Genomic DNA, 18,353 nt, shown 5'->3' with positions numbered 1-18,353 from the left:
CGTGCCCACCCTGGTCCTGAAGGAGCCTCAGCCCGGGAGGGGCGCGGGGATCCCAGATGTTCAGTACCTCCCTGGGAGCGCAGCAGGGGCACGCCGGCCTCTCTAGAGAAGGGAAGGGGGTTGAAGCGTCAGGTTAGTGATGTATGTTAAATCTGCTTTTTCTGGTGCTTATTTCCGTATTTTCCACTAAAAGTGAACAGCATACTCAGCTTGTTTGATGCACTTTCTGATGTTAGCAAAAGGACGGCACTTTTCAAAATCACAAGGGGTGCCCAGGAAGCGTTCAAGCTCTTCCTTCCGAAGCAAATAAGGATGTAGGCAAGATCACTCCTTTAGCAGGGGCATTCAGGATACTTAATAAACCAGAGCTCGCTCTCAGTTAAGTCCTCCAGCTACTGCTGAAAATCCTACATCAGTTGTGGCTGTGAAGGAAAAGACGCCACAGAACACCCAGGCAAAGGGAAAGCTCCCAGGGGAACGGTGCAGAAAAAAGAAGAGATGGCAGGCAGGAGGAGCTGGATTACACTGGGAACAAGACAGACCTCCGTTAGTGCAGGCAGAAAAGGGAAAAAGAAGAGAAGAGTTGTTCCATTTTTGAGAGAGGCAGCAGATAGAGGAGACTGAATCGTACTACCCAGTCACAAGAACAAAAAGTCCTACCACGATGAATAAAAGTAGACTGTTTCTACAAGCTCTCACACAACATAAAGCTGGGGTAGAAGCACCTACCTTACAGGTAAACCAATTCTCAACAACACAACTGTGGGAAAGAATAGCCAGTATGCACTAGAAACCACAGTTACTTAAGAGAGGTTTCTCACCTTTCCAAACAGAAGAATTACCCACCTTCCTTCAAAGACACTCAAATACTTTGTGGAATAGTTTTTGTGGTTGCTGCTCACAACAAAAAAACCTATGGCTTAGCTCAGAAAGCAGAGTAACAGCAGCAAAGAGAACAGCTAAATAGAACAGACAGATAAGATTACGTTGGCTACCTCAAAAGCACACCTACTGCAGACCATAGACTAAATCTCTGGATCTAAGTCCCTGCTAGGCTGCTCTGTCAGTCAAGAAAGGTTAAAGATTTTCAAAATGCAAGTTAGGTTACCTTTGTGGTAATACAAATTGTGTATAGACTTAATGAAAGATCAAAATGCTCTGTGATTCTTATTAGGAAATGAAGTTATTTCCATGAACATGACAAACCACTGCAGCCAATGAATTGCTCTACAATTAAAGGAAAAGCCCAGAGAAAATCAGAACCAGTTGTCCGCAGTGTACCTGTAAGTACACTGATACCTGCTACAAATAGAGGCACACTTGCAGGGCATGGGTGGAAGGTAGCAACAGCTCCATATAATACAAAAATACATTTGCTGATACAGTATTTCCGTGGTTCAGGAATCCTAAGCACTTGGTGAGGATCACAACTACAATGCAGAACAAAAGTACAAAGACCAACATGACAAATAAAAAATTACGATGCTGGAGAAAAATCACAGAAGACAAAATATAACACTTTATTAGTGTTCCATTTCCATTTAATGCACTGATAAAAGAGAAAACACTTTAATCAATACCTAATATGGTTACTGCATTAACTAAGTATTTTATCGATAAGGCTGACCCTTAAAAGTTGGACATAAAAATAAAACAAAGCCTAATGCTATAAGAAAACAGCTTGATCACAGAATGTCAGTTTAAACACGATCAGCAATCATATTTGCTATCCTCTGGATACAAAATATTATAGAAATCCAAAGTCCTTTACTATTATTAAACAAATTAAGCTTCAACATCCCTCTGAGCTAGGAGAGGGTCTTACCATCATTTTATTACAGATGAGGAAAAATTATGCACATACAGAAAAACTGACTTGCTGTATGTCACTGAGTTAGTGGCAAAGTTGGAAACAGGACTCACCCCCGCTCACCTCTTAATAAAACCTCAGTTCTCCTAACAGAATGGATGGTGTGAAATTTGGCTGTAAAGATTTAATGCCAAGGATTGTCAGAGGATATAGTCGTAATTGTGTAAGACAAAGACTGCTGGGCCAGACACATTTGGTTAAGGTATACTTCATCAGTATTTCTAAGAGTCAATTGTGTCTGAAAACTAAAGAACCTCAAGAAAAAAAAAATCTAATCAAAACCACAATAAGCACTGCCTGTTCCAAGCAGAATGAAGTTTTTCAATGACACCATAGTATCAGTCCCTCCAATGCCCTCCCAGTCTCGGTCAGTTATTTTATATTTTAACCAAGAAGTGCAAGAGAGAAAAAGTCAGCAGAATGGAACATTACGATAGGATAAATGTCTCCTGTTCCAAAAACTAAATGTCAAGGTGAAGGTTAAACATTTAGTTTTGTCTCGACATTTATCAAGCAGTTGGAGGCTGCTACCCTGCAGAGCTCTCTCTTTTGACATTATTGCCTAATTAACACTGATACTGAAAAGCTGTTTAACATAAGACATTCACTCAAGGCACCAAATCTCCTTCTCCATAGAAAGACTGAGGCTGTTTTGCAGTATGTGAGGACCCCATTACAGAAACAAGCAACCCTTTATTACAGTACTTGTGTATAGATGTCAGTTAATGTTTTCCATTCACTCTCTCAGTCTGCTAATATAATACTTGAATGTGCAAAAGTTCATGTAAATTTAGGAGTGAAGAGGACAGTATGGTTTCAAAAAGAGCTCCAGCAGCTAGTGAATGCTCGCTGATGTAGTTAGAACTCATACATTACAAATGAGGCAAAAAGGCATTTCTTCCTCCTAAAGGCTACTATAAATTCACAGGCACATCAGTAAACACATCCATTGGTGATGGTCTATGTAGGAAGCCATTACACGTCTCTTGCAGACAAATGCATAAAATCAGAAAACTATATTGTCTTAATAGGGATCATAATTTGTGATATTTGAAGCCAGCAAAGACGAGTCTTAGGAAGCACAGCTGTTCACTCTCTCTAGAAGTGGACAGCTTACTACAAATAAGTGAATGTTGCATTTCAAAACTGCATTATCCTTTTCAGTGCTGCTTTTTCTCCATTATACCAGGTTGTAAAAATATGTTCTAGAATGTTCTTGTCAAAACAATCTATAGCTTTTAACTAAGTAAAGGATGATTAAGATGAGAATACAAAACGTGTTACATCAAAACTACAGTATTCAAAATTATCAGAACCTGGTAGTACAGAGACTGTATAAATCAAGATGCCATGATTTTGGTGGAAAGGACATTCAATTAACAACCTGTATTAGAGCAGTTCCAGATAAGCAGGACTCTTAAGAGAAAATATAGTGTTCTATCACGTGGATTAGAAAAATGTTCAACCCATGAACTGTGTAAGTGATGGCTGCATCCATGCCTACATTTAGACTTAATGCGGCTTCACGTAAATTATTCAATTATGTAAGCACTCAGGTAAGAAATAACTCAGGGCATTCCAGATTTTATCAGAAACCCGAGTATAGCAGCCCTACCTAGGGAAGGGATCTCTAATACTACCATCATTTTAGCCTTGTGCATGTCTGAATAGCACACTTCCCAGAACGCACCTACACAGAGGATTTCCTGCTGTTCTCCCATTCCTATCTGTCTGCCAGTGGAGGGAACTATAGAACTGCTAGTCAAACCCAGCCGGGATCTCTCAGCCACGTCCTGAAAATCTTTTTGGGACAAGGAACACCAGGACCATGGTTTTGAAGCATCTTTTGAATAGACAAAGCTTTAGTGTTTATGCAATTAGATAAAGAGTAAAGCTTACAGACTGACAGAGTGTTCTGTCCACACTGGCCAAACATTAACATCATTCCAGTTCTAGTCATATCCTAACCTAAAAGCAGATGTTTTGTGATCAGTACTAATTGGGGATAGAGAAGGGAGAATGAATGGGATGAGAGAAGAAGGTGAAATGAAAGGTGAAATGAAAAGGGTATCTGTACATATTTAAAAAACATTCATAACTGCTTACAGTTCTTACTGATACTCCATATTCTACAAATACCAAGAAGTTATTCTGCACTTTTTAAAAGATTCTCACAACCTTAATTTAATCTAAATACAAATCAGATATTAATACTACTTGTTGGCTATGGGAAACGGAAAAAGAAAACCAACTAAACCAAAACACAAGCTTTTATCTGCTTCTTACAGTGTGATAATTCACAATTTTAATCCATTTCATTAATGAATCCTGGGAGTACAGAATCCAGCCATGGAATGAAAGCCTCTGGACTAGCACACAGATCTGACACTCATTCTCTTGCACACACTCCTTCCCATACCCGTACTCCCCAGAGAAAAGAAATGCAAAGATGACATTTTTCTGCTTATAACTTCTTTTAAACGTGGTTTTGCAAGGCTACCAGCATCACTTACTTAATCTGTTAACATTCACTATGATAGTAACAAGAAAAAAATAATATAAATCATTTGCCAAGAAACAGAAGTGCCACACATGAATTTTAAATGGCAGTCTTATTTGTTACAAGGTGAGAAAAAGTACAAGAGAATAAATTGAAGCTATTAAGTACAGCACAAAGACCCTATAACTATAGGCTCTGCTAGTAGCTTCAAAGCACCCACCACAGTGTAATTTAAATAGTATCAGTGGAGGGAAAAAATTAAAAAAAAAAAATCCACATCACGCTATAGCAGAATTAAAGAAAAAAAACCCACAAAAATCTTTGTCAAAACTAATCTCAGCAGCTGTATTTTCACTGGCACAATAGAAAAACCAGCTGGAAAACAACAACTTACGGAAAGCAATATAAAAAGGAAAGAGGTGATTAGAGTTTTAAAGAGGCCTTTCACAAAAAGGCAGGTGCATTACTGTGGCAATGCTACTTCGTGAATTTGAGAAGAATTAAGTGAATGCCTGCCACACGTAGAGGCCTGGCTAGGCAATAAAATCCTAAAAGTTTGCAGCCATTAGTGTTTTCTTACCAAGCCTCAACAATTTCATTTTCAAAAGCCTAAATGAGTGGAAATAATTTTTTTTTGTTCCCTCCCCTGCTTCTATTACTACCAAACCATCTACCATCTTAATTCTACTTATGACTTCATTGTATTAATTTTGGATTATTTTCTTGTCAGGCTTTTGCAGTAATTTCCTTTAAAACTTACAGGTAGATTTGGCACTGATCAAAGCAGTTCAAGACTAACCATCACAGAATCTGAAGCTTCCATGTTCACGTACAATGTGGGAACACAAAAACAGTTGTGGAGCATGCTCCACCGCTGTCACATATCCACAGCTGCCAATGAACAGCCATCAAGCAATAACTGTTTATGACAGTGGTAAAATTTGAATCTGCAACCTACAGCTGAAACATGCAAGCCAACATTTAAAAATACATTAACAACTTTTCATACTAAACTTGAAACTGTTTCCAGAGACCCAATTTGCAGAGCAGCCTTGACTCTAACCCTCTGAAAGGCTCTTCACAATTAGCACCCAGCCAAGCACTCAGGAAAAAAGTGGTTATTTCAGTTTAAAATTCAGTATAAGCTACCTCTCTCCTGTGTCCAAAGCCTCTTGCAGTTTCATGCTAGAACAAGATTTTTATGATTATTCTTCTCCTTCCGCTTCAAATTCTATGCTCTAGAAGGGATTCAGAACACGAAACTTGAATTCCCCCTTCAGTATGTGAACATTATCTAGCATTATAAAACGTTGTTTTGTCTATACTTCCCCAGTCACTGCAATTCTTCCCCCTGCTTGCTTGAGAAATTTAACATCAAATAGCACTTTTGGGCCACAGGAGGAAACTAATGTAAAACTAATTCCCCAGATTGCCATTGTTTATATAAACAGGATTACACTATCACAAGCCTAAACAATGGCAACCCTGCCACAATCTGTTCCTGAAGTCTTCTTTCTTGAAGAAGTTTCTTCCTTCACCATACCCATTTCTCCATCTCCCAAGACAAGTCATTAGACATATTTTCAAAAGTTTTCTCATTTTTCACAAGGGGAGGTTTTTTGATGACTTGACTCTTACCTCTTTGGAAGAGCTTGCCTTAGAATTAATGAGTTTTAAAGACACCTATCTTGGAACACAAACTTTTCTATGGGTACTGGGGGAAAGCGGTGCGAGAAATCACACGTGCAGGGCACCTGACTATTGGAGAGCTAACCACTTCTTCTGGGGGTTATCAGATGTAGTGTTTGCTAAGAGTAGTCATGTCCAAGTTCTTTCCACTCCCTCTTCAGTATCTCGATATAAAACCTGGAAGTTCCATTATACAAAACCCTAAAAGGGCAGGTATCTGGAAAAAGATTTTCAAATCACGCCATCTCGTTCAGGAAAAGCAGTACTTCTCACAGGAAGTAAGAAAACTGGCAAGTCATTAGATATGAAAGAGTAACCACAAACTGTCAGAATGGGTGTTCCAAATTCCATTCCTCACATGGCATGAAAAGGGGGCCAGTCTGTATTTAAAGCACATGGTGCAAAATTAACATCTTAGTTCTCAAAGCCCTTGGCCTTTAGTGTTGCTTTGTGCGCACAAATGCCCATCTGCATCTCGAGGGAGCCAAGAAGCCAAAGGAAGATCAATCCATAGAGTCCAACTGATCCCTCCCTACTTCCTGATCTCCCTCAAAGAATATCAATACAAGCCTTGACACCAAACCCTTTCTCCTCGACCGACATGCTAGTGGCCAAGCTGTCGGTCATCATAGGTGCTATATCTCTTCACATGGATTCGGCGCACTCGGTCACGAAGTTCGAAACCCTCATCATCCTCACTGTGAGATGCCTGGCTTCGGCTCCTGCTTGTTGCTTCCAGCAGAGAGTTATCAGGAACCCGTGGTGTTTCATATAGTAAGACATTTAGTGTTTCCTCATAAATTCGTGCCTCGGGGAACTCAACCTAGAAAAAACAGCATATGTCCTTTTCCTGATCTATACAGGATAACATGACTGGAACACATACCCATAAGTAAAAAGGTACTTGAGCCATAAAAAAGACATACACTATAAAGAAAGTAAAACAACTGTAAATGAGAAAGATGAGCAAAGCAGTCTAATTCCTAGCAGAGGATTACTCCCACCACCAAACTGCCTACATCACCTCTTCTTTTAGATTGCTCTAGAATGGAATACAGTATTTCTAATTCTTAAGTGCTAATGTTGGACCCTGGTCACCTTAACTTCTGACTTGCAGTGGTGCAGGTAACTCCTGAAGTTAGGGAAACTCTGTAGATTTATCATGCTAATCATTATCATATTTTCATGCATGTAACTCATCAAAGGCAGGAAGACTATGAGAAGAATCTCTGGAAACGTGGGGAAATCGAGATAAGTTGATTATAGGGAATCTGCACTTTTTTTTGATATTCTGTAGTTTTGCACATAAAAGTACAATGATGAAAATATCATGTTTCTAAACAGTGTTTGAGCTCAAGTTTCCATTTCATTAATTTCATCCCATCCATTTAAGTTATTCAGGTTGGGACAGATCAGTTTCAGTCTTCTCCTTTTTGGCATATATTTTCCAACACTGGAGAAATTTATACTCCCAGACACAACCATTTAGTCCAATTACATACAATGATTACATCAGCGCAAGTGAAACACAGTACAAAGTAACTGCAATGAAGTAAACTTATGCAGGTATAATTAGGAGCAGAATTAGATTTACTTTATTTAATTAGAGAAGAATTTAAAGGCATTTACATGCTTTAGGGACACAAAGTCCATCAACTTTCTAAGAGACTAGTGCTAAAATGCACGCGCATTCAGAATTACCATTCTCAGTCTTTCCTTCAAACCTGCTAACATATTTAGTCTTCTCTGAATTCTATCCAGTATGCAGCATCTTTTACCAAGACACCAGCTCATCTTGCAGCCCCCTAAGCAGCGAGCCACCCTACGAATTTCGATGTCACTGACCATCAATTCCAGTCAATATTCAGGAGAGCTCGTATCAAAGCTTTTCCAATAAATGACATTGCTTGCCTCTAGCAGTTTGTCTTAAGTTATACAGAATCTGTGTCTTCCTCCAATGTATCATCAACCTGATTTTTTTTTTAAATCATAAGAGACAGGTGGATAAAACTCCATTACCTTGGTTTGCTTCTTCTCTGTAGCATACACTATAGAGGTACAACAGACTTCAGCGAGTTTCCGACCCTGTCCATAGAAAGACCAGCAGCAGATTTCATCCCCTATAACATCCTTAATGAAAAGAACTCTGCCGTTGAATCGGAGAGAGAGTTTGTCAAACAGTTCTATGTTCTTCAGTAAGTTGTCATCTGAGTTACTGAAACACAGCAACAAAAGAAGGAATAAGGTTTTTGTGGTTTTTCAACTGGCCATCTCTACAGAATTTATATGCCTACTCCACCACAGTTTTAAGCATTTGATCTAACTTCAGAACACAAATAAGTAGTGACTCATTGCCATATGCTGCCAAGAAAAGAGAGGGCAATAGCCAGTTCCAGATACAAATAAGATGCTCTGATCCCCATGAGCAAACACACCAGCCTTCAGAGGTCAAGTGATACAATTAATAACGACAGCATAATTTCCCAAATCATTACATCAACTATCTACAACTACCTCTTGACTGACGCTCAAGACGATTAAATCATACACTAACTGCAGTTCTCTTCAGCTTAGTAACAGCAGAAGTCCAAAGAGTCAATGCATGTTAGAAGGCCAGCTAAAAAGCAAGGTGTTCTGCATGTAACACTAGGGATACCACATACAAATTTAGGAAACTAAGTTTTATTGACAGCCAGCGCAATGTAGGATCTTAATTACTTTTCAAAGCAAGATCTAGATGTTCTAGAGAAAAATATACACAGTATTACAGCTTTAAAACATACACAGTATTACAGCTTTAAAATCAAGTTAAAATATACATAGTATTACAGCTTTAAGTCAAGTAAAGCTATCGGAAAGCCATTCTTAAAATTTTAAATATTTTACTTAAAAACATCATGGCCAATCAATGTCCAATTTGATCAAGTAAAAAAAAGAAAAAACTAAAAGCCTTACTCCTCCAATATTAGCTTGAATGCAGCTGTATCAAAAATAAGTACTCTGTGCCCCTTTGTCTCTTTTTATAGGTGGCTGGGAAATTACGTGCGGATATGTGGAAATTAGTGAACATACTATTGCCTAGACAACAAAGCCAACCTTGCTAGCTTTAACAGTAAAATTCCTTACTCTTTGGACCCAGAAGCTCCAAGGTTCACACCTTGCTGCCAAGAATCTACCCAGAGACATGACACTGTACTTTTGTATGCAGTATCTTAACTTTTGCCAGTGGTCCAGGAAGGCTATGAAATACTTGCGAATCAAGACACTGCTAATAAGAACAGCCGACTGGGCTTTAGATAAAATACTTAGTCCAAGAAGTATTTCTGTTCGGATCTAAATCAAAAAAGCACGAGGTGCAACCAGACAAAATCTTCAGCTCGCAAGAACCATTTGATAAAGCAATCTGGGATTCAGCCAGTGACAAGTCCCAGGCTCTATCAAGTGGCAGAGCTGGGAAAAGAATGTAGAAGTCTTCATTATTAGACCACACTGACAACATAACTGAGAAAGCTCCTTTTATACTGTCGATTAGGAAGAACAGAAAGAAAAAAATCTTTGCTTGCTAGCAGCCAGTGTGGAATTTTAAATTAAGATTCCACATTTAAATACCATCCAGGCATGCAGATTCATGCACAAGGAATAATCAGAACCATACAGCTAGCTGAGATGCCAGCACCTCCCTCCTGGTATCTAGGATTCTGTTGCTCTCATTACTAGTACGTTTACATTTCCAGGCCCATGGTGACTAATATGCTATTCTGTGCTTGCTTTAGCATCACTGCCGTAAGCTAAAGGGTAACACAGGGAGGAGTGCAATATGACTGGCAGATACAGAATGCAGTCTGCTGAAAAACAGGCTACTCTTCAGCACTCCCGCAGGCAGCGTTTCCTGACTACCTTAAATATCATGATTGTTAGAATCCATCTCTCTGACAGATAGACAATCAGTTTGTCTAGAGAAAAAAGCTTCCAAGATTGCATCTCAGACTGAAAAGGCTGAAAATGAGGATTCTGCATAGCATAAAGGATTACTCGCATCGCTTCAATGACTGGTTTGGGAAAATCCAAAGCCGTTCTGATAGCATCGTAACAAAGGGATCATGATAGTTATAGCATAAAACTAAATAAGTAATGCTACTTTATACAGGAGGAAAGCCAGTAAATTCTTGCCCTGGCCCTATCTGGGTTGTTTGTTCCTGAGCAGAACAGATACTTTCCTTTGTAACCAAATAATTGATTTGTTTAGAGGCACTGGGGGTGCTGGAGCATCAAGAATTTCTGTAGGTCAAGGAGTGCTGGCAGAGGTATATGCAGACTCAAAAGTAAAGCTAAACCAATGAGGTAAGGATTATGGCTGCATTAGCTTTGCATCAGCCACTATTAATAGCCTCATCGTTCTTGTCCCTTGTTTCTGTTCATTTCTCACACAACTGAACTGTACACTAGACTTCAACAGATACAGTTTGTTGTGTTCTCCCCTGTCCTGATTTCAGCTGGGATAGAGTTAATTTTCTTCCTAGAAGCTGGTACAGTGCTGTGTTTTGGATGTAATATGAGAATAATGTTGATAACACCCCGATGGTTTAGTTGTTGCTGAGCAGTGCTTGCACTAGTCAAGGACTTTTCAGCTTCTCCTGCCCTGCCAGCGAGAAGCTGGGAGGGGGCAGAGCCAGGACAGCTGACCCAAACTGGCCAAAGGGATATTCCATACCATGTGACGTCATGCTCAGTACATAAACTGGGGGAAGCTGGCCGGGGGCTGCTGCTCAGGAACTGGCTGGGCATCGGTCGGCGGGTGGTGAGCAACTGCATTGTGCATCACTTATTTTGTATATTCTTTTATCATTATTATTATTTTCCCTTCCTTTTCTGTCCTATTAAACTGTCTTTATCTCAACCCACAAATTTTACTCTTTTTTTTTACCCCCAATTCTCTCCCCCATCCCACTGGGGGGGAGTGAGTGAACGGCTGTGTGGTGTTTGGCTGCCTGCCGGGTTAAACCACAACATCCCCCCATTTCAATTCACATCAATCAAAACAATCAAAAATAACTGCACTCAAATCCATAGAAGAGCACTGTTGTAATCAAAAAAACCCCAAACCAAACCAACTAAACACAAAAACAAAACTAAACAAAACAAGTCGTACCACATCTTCCTCCACTCCCATAGTCAAAGGGAAACTTTCCCATTACAGTGGGGAAAAAAATGACATACCTGGTGTAGGAGTATTTGTTGTTGCTTCTATTATAAAGCAGCTTAACAACGGGCTATTGGGAGAGAAAGAAAAAAGCTGAAAAGGTAAGTTCTGTGTTTGAATACATTTAGCAAAAATTCAGTTTCTCACTGGATAGTTGTGAAAAAACAGTTACTTTCATTGATGATTCTATCAGTCTCTCTTCTTCTTTTGGAGATGTGATAATAGGGATGCTACAGACAGGTTCATACAAGTCTTTCTTGTCCTGTTTTAAAGAAAGAAGAGAGAGAAGAAAAAAAAACTCAAGAGAGGGAAATGCTAAAGCTAACATCTGCTGCCGCTGTCTTCTCCAATCCCTCCAGCCATGTTCCCAAATCCTGTGATGCAAAGGAAAAGCTGTGTTGCTATAGCAACCACACAGCGTTACCTTGATCTGCAACCCAGAAATAGAGCGGAGAGATTTCTTATCCCCAGAAGGCAGCAGTAATTGAAATATTGGGATGCAGGTGGATGCCCTTCTTGAGCTCAGGGTCCTTGCTATAGCTAAGTCATATTTGGTTTAAGTGGGTTTATTATTCTATCCTTTTTTGAAGAAAAGGATAGTAAGAGTTTGCACTAGTTTTAATCAACTCAAAACACTGCAGTATATAAGAATATCAGTCACTACAAACTGAACATTTGGCAAGAACAGCGTGTCACCGAACAGACTTCAGCCCCTTGTGATACAAAAGCAACAATCAAGAGCGTGTAGTACAGTCTGTGACTCCAGATTCCTCATGTAGCGAATTAAGGAGAGCTCAATAGCTAATAGGAAAGCCTTAGAACATTTTGTTTTTAGAAGAAAGGTTTTAAATTCCAAACCAGAAGGAAAATTGTCACTGTGGCTTTGCATTTCTTTCAATGGATACAAGAAGTATATTGAACCTAGTATGCGAGGTATTTATTAATGATTACGTTTTGTCCTGCAAGAAACATTCATTTCACAATCTTAAGACTAATAAGTTATAAATACTGCATGTGAGCTAACCTTGTTCAAAAGTTGGCAGAACAAGCTGATTTCTGTCGGCTGAACTCATAGGGACTAGTAAAGTGAATAAAGCTACTATGGGCTTACCTATTTGCAAAGAGTAGCGGTAAACTGATACAAAGAAAAGTCCTTAAAGTAATCAGTGCTTACCATATAGGTCTTTTTCTCCATTAAGATTCAACCTTAGAAAAAAAGTTACCATGTTTTCGAAGATTCAAACCCATCCTGCCTATAAATATCACCTAATTAGAAGTGACATAACTTGGGGGAAATTTAGACAAATGCCATAAGGTCTGTTAAAACATATGCTCAAAATAATTATGTTTATTCAATCAGTTTCCTTTAAATTTCTAGCTTTTATTACATTTCACACATGAGGAACTCATTCACTATCTATTTCCTAAATAAAATTAAAAAAATAGAAACAGAAAAGAACCAGTCCCTCTATTTAAATGACAAATGGTGAATACAGTTTCTACTCTATTTATTCTCCTGGCATCCCTGTGAAGTAGAAAAGTGCTACTATCCCCTTTCTGAGGGGGGCAGCTGGACAACTGAATGGAAGCACGAAGGGAAATGACACCTCCGAAATGACAGGAACGTGAATCTACATCTTGCACATTCTAGATTCATATAGTCTAACTAGGGGACAATCCTTCTCTTCTTACAAAGAAATAGCTCCCTTGATAATGCAACCACCTCACTAATTGCACTAAATGCCTTCAGAGCACAGGCATCTGTGGCCTGGAAGGCTGCGCCATGATAGCACGTGGGTCTGAAAACATTTCCAGGGAGATCATAAACTAAATTTCGACTCTTATTCAAAGCATCACAGAACCTCAGGTGTGCATACAGAGCAAGGATAACTATGGCTTTGATAAACGTACTGGATAAGATCTTACAACTTACCTGACTGCTGTGTCATTTTCTTTCCAGGCTGTCTTGTACATCTAAGACCTGACGCTATCTCCAAGGCCATGAAATACTCTCTTGAGTTCTCTTAAGTAAATTTTATTAGCAAAACACCCACAAAAAACTTTACAGGCTACTTCTATTTCTTACCTGCAGGGCTGCTTGGCACATGTCCACTAAGCCCTGAATGAGATAATACTTGGCTTCTGCCATCAACTCTTTGATCTCCTGTCTGTGTTTTGGAAGTGCAATTGTGTCATCTCGGAGATAGTTTAAAATTGTTCCGAAGTGCTTCCCACAACGGTCTATAAGGATCCAGCCTGAAAAATAACCATCACATCATTTCAATCGCCTCAACGCTAGGGGGCAAGAAAAACCTCCTCAGAGAGGTTAAATAAGCCACGTTTCCTGAAACTGCACGTGATAACTCTTCCCATTTCATTCAGTGGAAGTCTTTACTGACTTTGAGCAAATTGAATTTGGTTACAGAACAGAAACTGACAGTGGAACCACTCCTTTGGTACCTCCCTTATGTTCTCACTACTTTCCGGCACCCCAAAAGAAAAGCCACAAGCTTAAAATACTTGGCTGCCTATCACAAGGCACTAAAATTGCCGCAGGAACCCGACTGCACTGGATCAACTGATCAGTCAGTGGGCTGCCTGACCAAAATTATTATCTGCGCTTCGTCTTTTCTGTATTAGGTTCTGATTAAAGGAATGGACCTTTCCAACGACTGTAGGAAGTCACCAGTTTACATCTATTTAATTGACTGTCCAAGCCATTCAAACCTGAAAAAATAAAAATAAATTTAAAAAAAAAGCTTATTGTTAGGTAGGTTTCTTGTTTTATTTAGAGGCTTGTCATATTCCCAGCAAAATGGTGGGGTGCTGTATTTGTATGGGAATAAACATATTAACTGCTGCTACGGTGTAATGCTGGGCAATGAGAAACTTATCACTAAGCCAAAGAAAGACTAGAAGAGAAAATTCACAAATGTTTGCAACAAGTAGACGTGGGATAAGTTCTGTGGCCTAACGAGAAGGATTTGGCAGTTTTCCAACCACATCTTCCACTGTTGTTCAGAGTTAAAGAGGGAGAAGTGTTCCAAAGATGCTAAAAGGTAGACTAGCCCAGAAAACCCAGTATGGGAAAAAGGCTGTCCTAGTCTCCAAATAGGAGCAAACAACAGGACAGAGACAGATCAGGAGGGAGTGGAGAGGGGATGCAGCACAGGAACAGTAGCAGACAGGCAGTTCTTGCAATTTTAAAACATCCCTGAAGTCACATTCACTAGGAAACAGGATGTCTGACTTGCTGGCAAACAATAGCAATGTAGGACACACACAGGCAGAGGACTTAATACAGTGCCAAACCCTGTTCCATAATGTGGAGGGCAGGCAAAAAAGGGTTATTTTGGGACCTAGGTACAGAAAATGACATAGGAAAGTAGACTAAACCACTGCTAGATTCTCCAGCTGCAGCTATCAGAACATGAACCTTGTCCTCCATTCAGGCTGAGGCTCTTATACAAAACTGCTGGACTAAATGGATTTAGTTGTACGTAACACTCAGCAAGACCCAGCCTACTCGAGTGGAACTTGGTTTAAATGACATGCAAAATCCACATGGAGTTGTTTCAGCTTAAGTAAACACACTGTTGTGCATCAAGTTTAAACTGCTGTAATCTGGGCATGCAGAAGAGCTTTCGCATATGAGTGTTCAGAAACACCGAGAGGTTAAATACTCGCCAGCCTCTCTCAGCCTCTTCTCCACAGTGTGCCACAACCCTCATTCCTAAGGTACCATTTTGCCCTGGACTACTAAAGAGAGGAAAATGAAAGCACTTGTAGCCATTGCTGATATTGGTCTTCTTACTTGTTCTATTCTCTGTAATTTATTATGGATTTTTATAATGCCAATATTCAGTGTCCAGCAGGAGGTGACATACTCCTTGACTGACGGCTAAACACTGTCACAGCATCATAAGCCACAAGTGGAATATGCTACCGAGAGGAGGAAAAAAAAAGAAATTTTCAACATAGCAAGCAAGGCTATTCTGATTTTTAAAGATGAAAACTGAATGTCCCTCCCCACACACGCATTTCGAATGATGCCACTACATGTCACCGCATAAATGACAACCCACATACTGTCTGTTCAGTCTTCATAACAACACCAACAATCTGCATACCAGCTGTGACCGTAGGAAAGAGAACCAGTCCTTCCGCTAGTTAATTTTAGTAACAAAAGAACACATTTTTATAAAGCACAGAGGATTGTCAGCGCCAATGGGAGTCGGCTGCGTAATGTTCCAAGTTATTTCTGGAATATATCTTCCCCTACATCCTTAACTGAGGGTAGTCTTAAGATATTTAAAAAAACACCACCAAAACCCAGTTGCTTTAAAAATTCTAAACAACAAAAGACATTCCCTTACCTTCCTTGTCTGTGAGCACTTCCATTCTGCCGCTGAACATGGCCTTAAGCATTGTGTCGTGCCTGGTCAGTACTTGTACTGTAGTGTAATATAAAGAGCCCCCGACATTTAGTCGCACATACTTGTTACCAAGGCTGCCCCCTTTGAAGCTGCAAGTTTTGGGCTTGGGCCCTGCAGCGGGACAAAGGGTGGTGGTTAGACACGTGTCCCCCGACATCTCCTTCTGTAGGTAGATGACAACCCTGCAGAGCGTGGGCTTGATGGATTCCGCCGTGATTGGTGAAAAGTCACAGGTCACCAGACGAGGACGGCAAGGCAAAAGCAGTCATAACCAATGGACCCTTCAAACAGAAACGTGTAAGATCAATACGGAAGCCTGGAATTTCCATTTACAACAAAAACACGAAGCCCACATTAAAGAAGAGATACTTTCAGTGGATTCCTAAGGACATATCCACACGCATTCTGGCAAAACAAGGTTTAGCTGTTTTTCAGACAACCTACGCAGCAATGAAATGCAGTCAAGTTGCAGTTCTGTTACTGTTAGAGCGCACGCTAAACTTTTCCGGACTTCCTGTTATTTCATCTTCAGCCAACACGACAAACACCACACAATACTCCAGCTAAACGCTAGCTGGAATTCGGCTCCCTCTCAACTTCCCAAAAGAACACAAGTCTTTTTGTGCGGAGCTGAAACACAGCGGAAGAGCTTTCTGCCCTTCCTTCAGCTGGGGTGCGTATCTGTATGTGTGGGGTTTGTTGTTGTTTTGTTTTTTAACTGGAAAAATTTACAAATGTCTCTTCAAATGCCTTGACACTGAAATGCTGGACCATAACACTCTATTTCCCGGCAACTCCTTTCATCCAAAGCTCTTCTTTCTCCACCCTGGAATGTCAAGCAGTCAATGTAGTTTTAATTAAAAAAAAAAAAAAAATTAAATTAACACCACCCCCCCCTGCCAAGTACGCCCGGTCTTTGGAATATTTGTCTCAATTAAAAAGCCAGCTAGACATTCACGGCTTCTTTCTCTCCCCAGTCTCACTATGCTCATCTTTCCATTGACAATAAGCTCAAAATGGGAACAAACAAAGAAAAGCATGAAACTCTAACGGGCCAGATCTGGAGTTCTTTAACCGGAAAAGTACAAATACAAGTTTCTTACCTATCCTTCTTCTAATAATTATTGTTCTCAAAAACATTTTGCTGTTGGGTTTTTTGTTGTTGTTTCTTTAAAACTCTTTCAGACTACAAGTATCTTCTCCCTTCTCTGTTCTGTGCCTATGGCACGTGAGTAACCTTTTATAAATAAATATAATAACCTGCTAATTCTATTGTTATTCTTCCTACACCCTTCTTCCTTCTGACCCCACCTCAGCTTTCAACATGGAAAAAAGCCCACAGCCATCCATCTGTACAGCAAGTTACATGGCAGCTACAGCTGGTATCTTAAAATTGCCAGGGGTGTGAGTAACTGCTGAACTTAGAGCAACGCCTAAAATACGATGTTACTCCGCGATTCCTAACTCAGTTATTTTAACTAAGCAAACACTACAATGTCTATTAAATAGCAAGCAATGAAAATATTGTGCAGATCATCAAGACACAAACCAATTCTAAGAATTTTAGTGCCAGAAAACCTCAGTTTGCCTACAAATGCTTTAGCTGGAACTCCCACTGGCTGCCATCATTCTCTACTTTCAACCCATCGCCATAAAACGCAACAGCACGCTTCAGCCTGCATCTGGGCAGGACAAGTTTCTTCTGACTACATCACCTGAGTGAAGCAGTCCACGAGCAAATCTAAGTCGAAGGCAGCTGCACGCTACACAGGGAATTGGCCAGAGAAGTAACTCCCGACTGGCAAGCAAGCAGCAGCAACCGAAAATTGTGCAGCGTGGTCACGGTGATATATAAGAAGCTCGCTACTCAAACAAAGCGGCTAAGGGTCATAGAGAAATCAACCGGCAATTGCCCAAGCCTTGCGAGTACCACGGTTCCTCCTAACTCGTCGCAGGTGTTTACTGCCGTCCATTACGAGCGAGTCAATCAAGAGCAGAAGCAACTGCACCACGTCTCGCAGTCGAGACCTGTGGTAACAGTGGAAATATGCCCTAGGTCTGCACGTTTGTCGCCGATGTCCTGCCCTGCTTTAAACCCTCAGCGGTGCCTTCTTTAGAACAAAAGCGTGTCTGTAAAGACAGCCAGACTGATTCTGTCACGAGGGAGAAATCCAGACGCAAAGAGGGCTCTCCAATTTCAACAGCGATCTGTCTGAACGTATCCGTTAGTCGGCTCTTCAGTCGGTTCTACCACTTCAGGCCTTTACTCACTTCTCCGACCAAGCAGATCGAGGGTAAATATGAGCAGATTCCCCCACGCAGCCAATCCACGTAGGAGTCAGTACTGTTCCTTAACTAACGAGCTAGGAGGCTTTTGCTGTAAACAGTAACGCAACCTTTAATTACCCCCATTAGCGCAAGAGAACATTTTTCTGCGTCCCTTCCTCCCTGCCTTGTCAGGGAGGTGGGAGGAGGACTGCGGAGCAACGGCAGGACGGCTGGGACACCACCTCAGCGAACGGTCCCCGCCGAGAACCCCCATAAGGAGGAATAACCTTAACGGCTCAAGGGGGGGAACCCCAAGCGGCCGCCCTTCCAAACCGGGCACGCCTCTGGCCCCAATCCTCCAGCCCCTTACTGGGCCGCACCAAGCGGCCC

General features: G+C 40.7%; 2 protein-coding genes across 2 annotated transcripts in view; one reads left to right on the top strand and one right to left on the bottom strand.

The window, feature by feature from the left end:
- Window positions 1-1,498: 1,498 nt before the first annotated feature.
- On the bottom strand, window positions 1,499-15,971 carry TNFAIP1 (tumor necrosis factor, alpha-induced protein 1 (endothelial)). The gene is made up of 6 exons (XM_009318809.1): window positions 15,636-15,971; window positions 13,346-13,515; window positions 11,432-11,521; window positions 11,277-11,329; window positions 8,079-8,274; window positions 1,499-6,882 (listed from the first exon to the last, which is right to left on the bottom strand). The coding sequence occupies exons 1-6, from the start codon at window positions 15,850-15,852 to the stop codon at window positions 6,664-6,666; spliced, it is 945 nt and encodes a 314-aa protein (XP_009317084.1). The 5' UTR covers window positions 15,853-15,971; the 3' UTR covers window positions 1,499-6,663.
- Window positions 15,869-18,353, top strand: part of IFT20 (intraflagellar transport 20) — a 5,873-nt gene continuing 3,388 nt past the window's right edge. The window contains exons 1-2 of the mRNA XM_009318829.1: window positions 15,869-15,992; window positions 17,798-17,989. Coding sequence (XP_009317104.1) covers window positions 15,869-15,992; window positions 17,798-17,989 — 316 coding nt within the window. The remainder of the gene's footprint in view (window positions 15,993-17,797; window positions 17,990-18,353) is intronic.

The sequence above is a fragment of the Pygoscelis adeliae genome, unplaced genomic scaffold, assembly GCF_000699105.1.
Source record: "Pygoscelis adeliae isolate BGI_AS28 unplaced genomic scaffold, ASM69910v1 Scaffold392, whole genome shotgun sequence".
Classification (NCBI taxonomy): domain Eukaryota; kingdom Metazoa; phylum Chordata; class Aves; order Sphenisciformes; family Spheniscidae; genus Pygoscelis; species Pygoscelis adeliae.
Note: the sequence above shows the minus strand (reverse complement) of the source record. Positions and strands in the feature narration are given on the sequence as shown.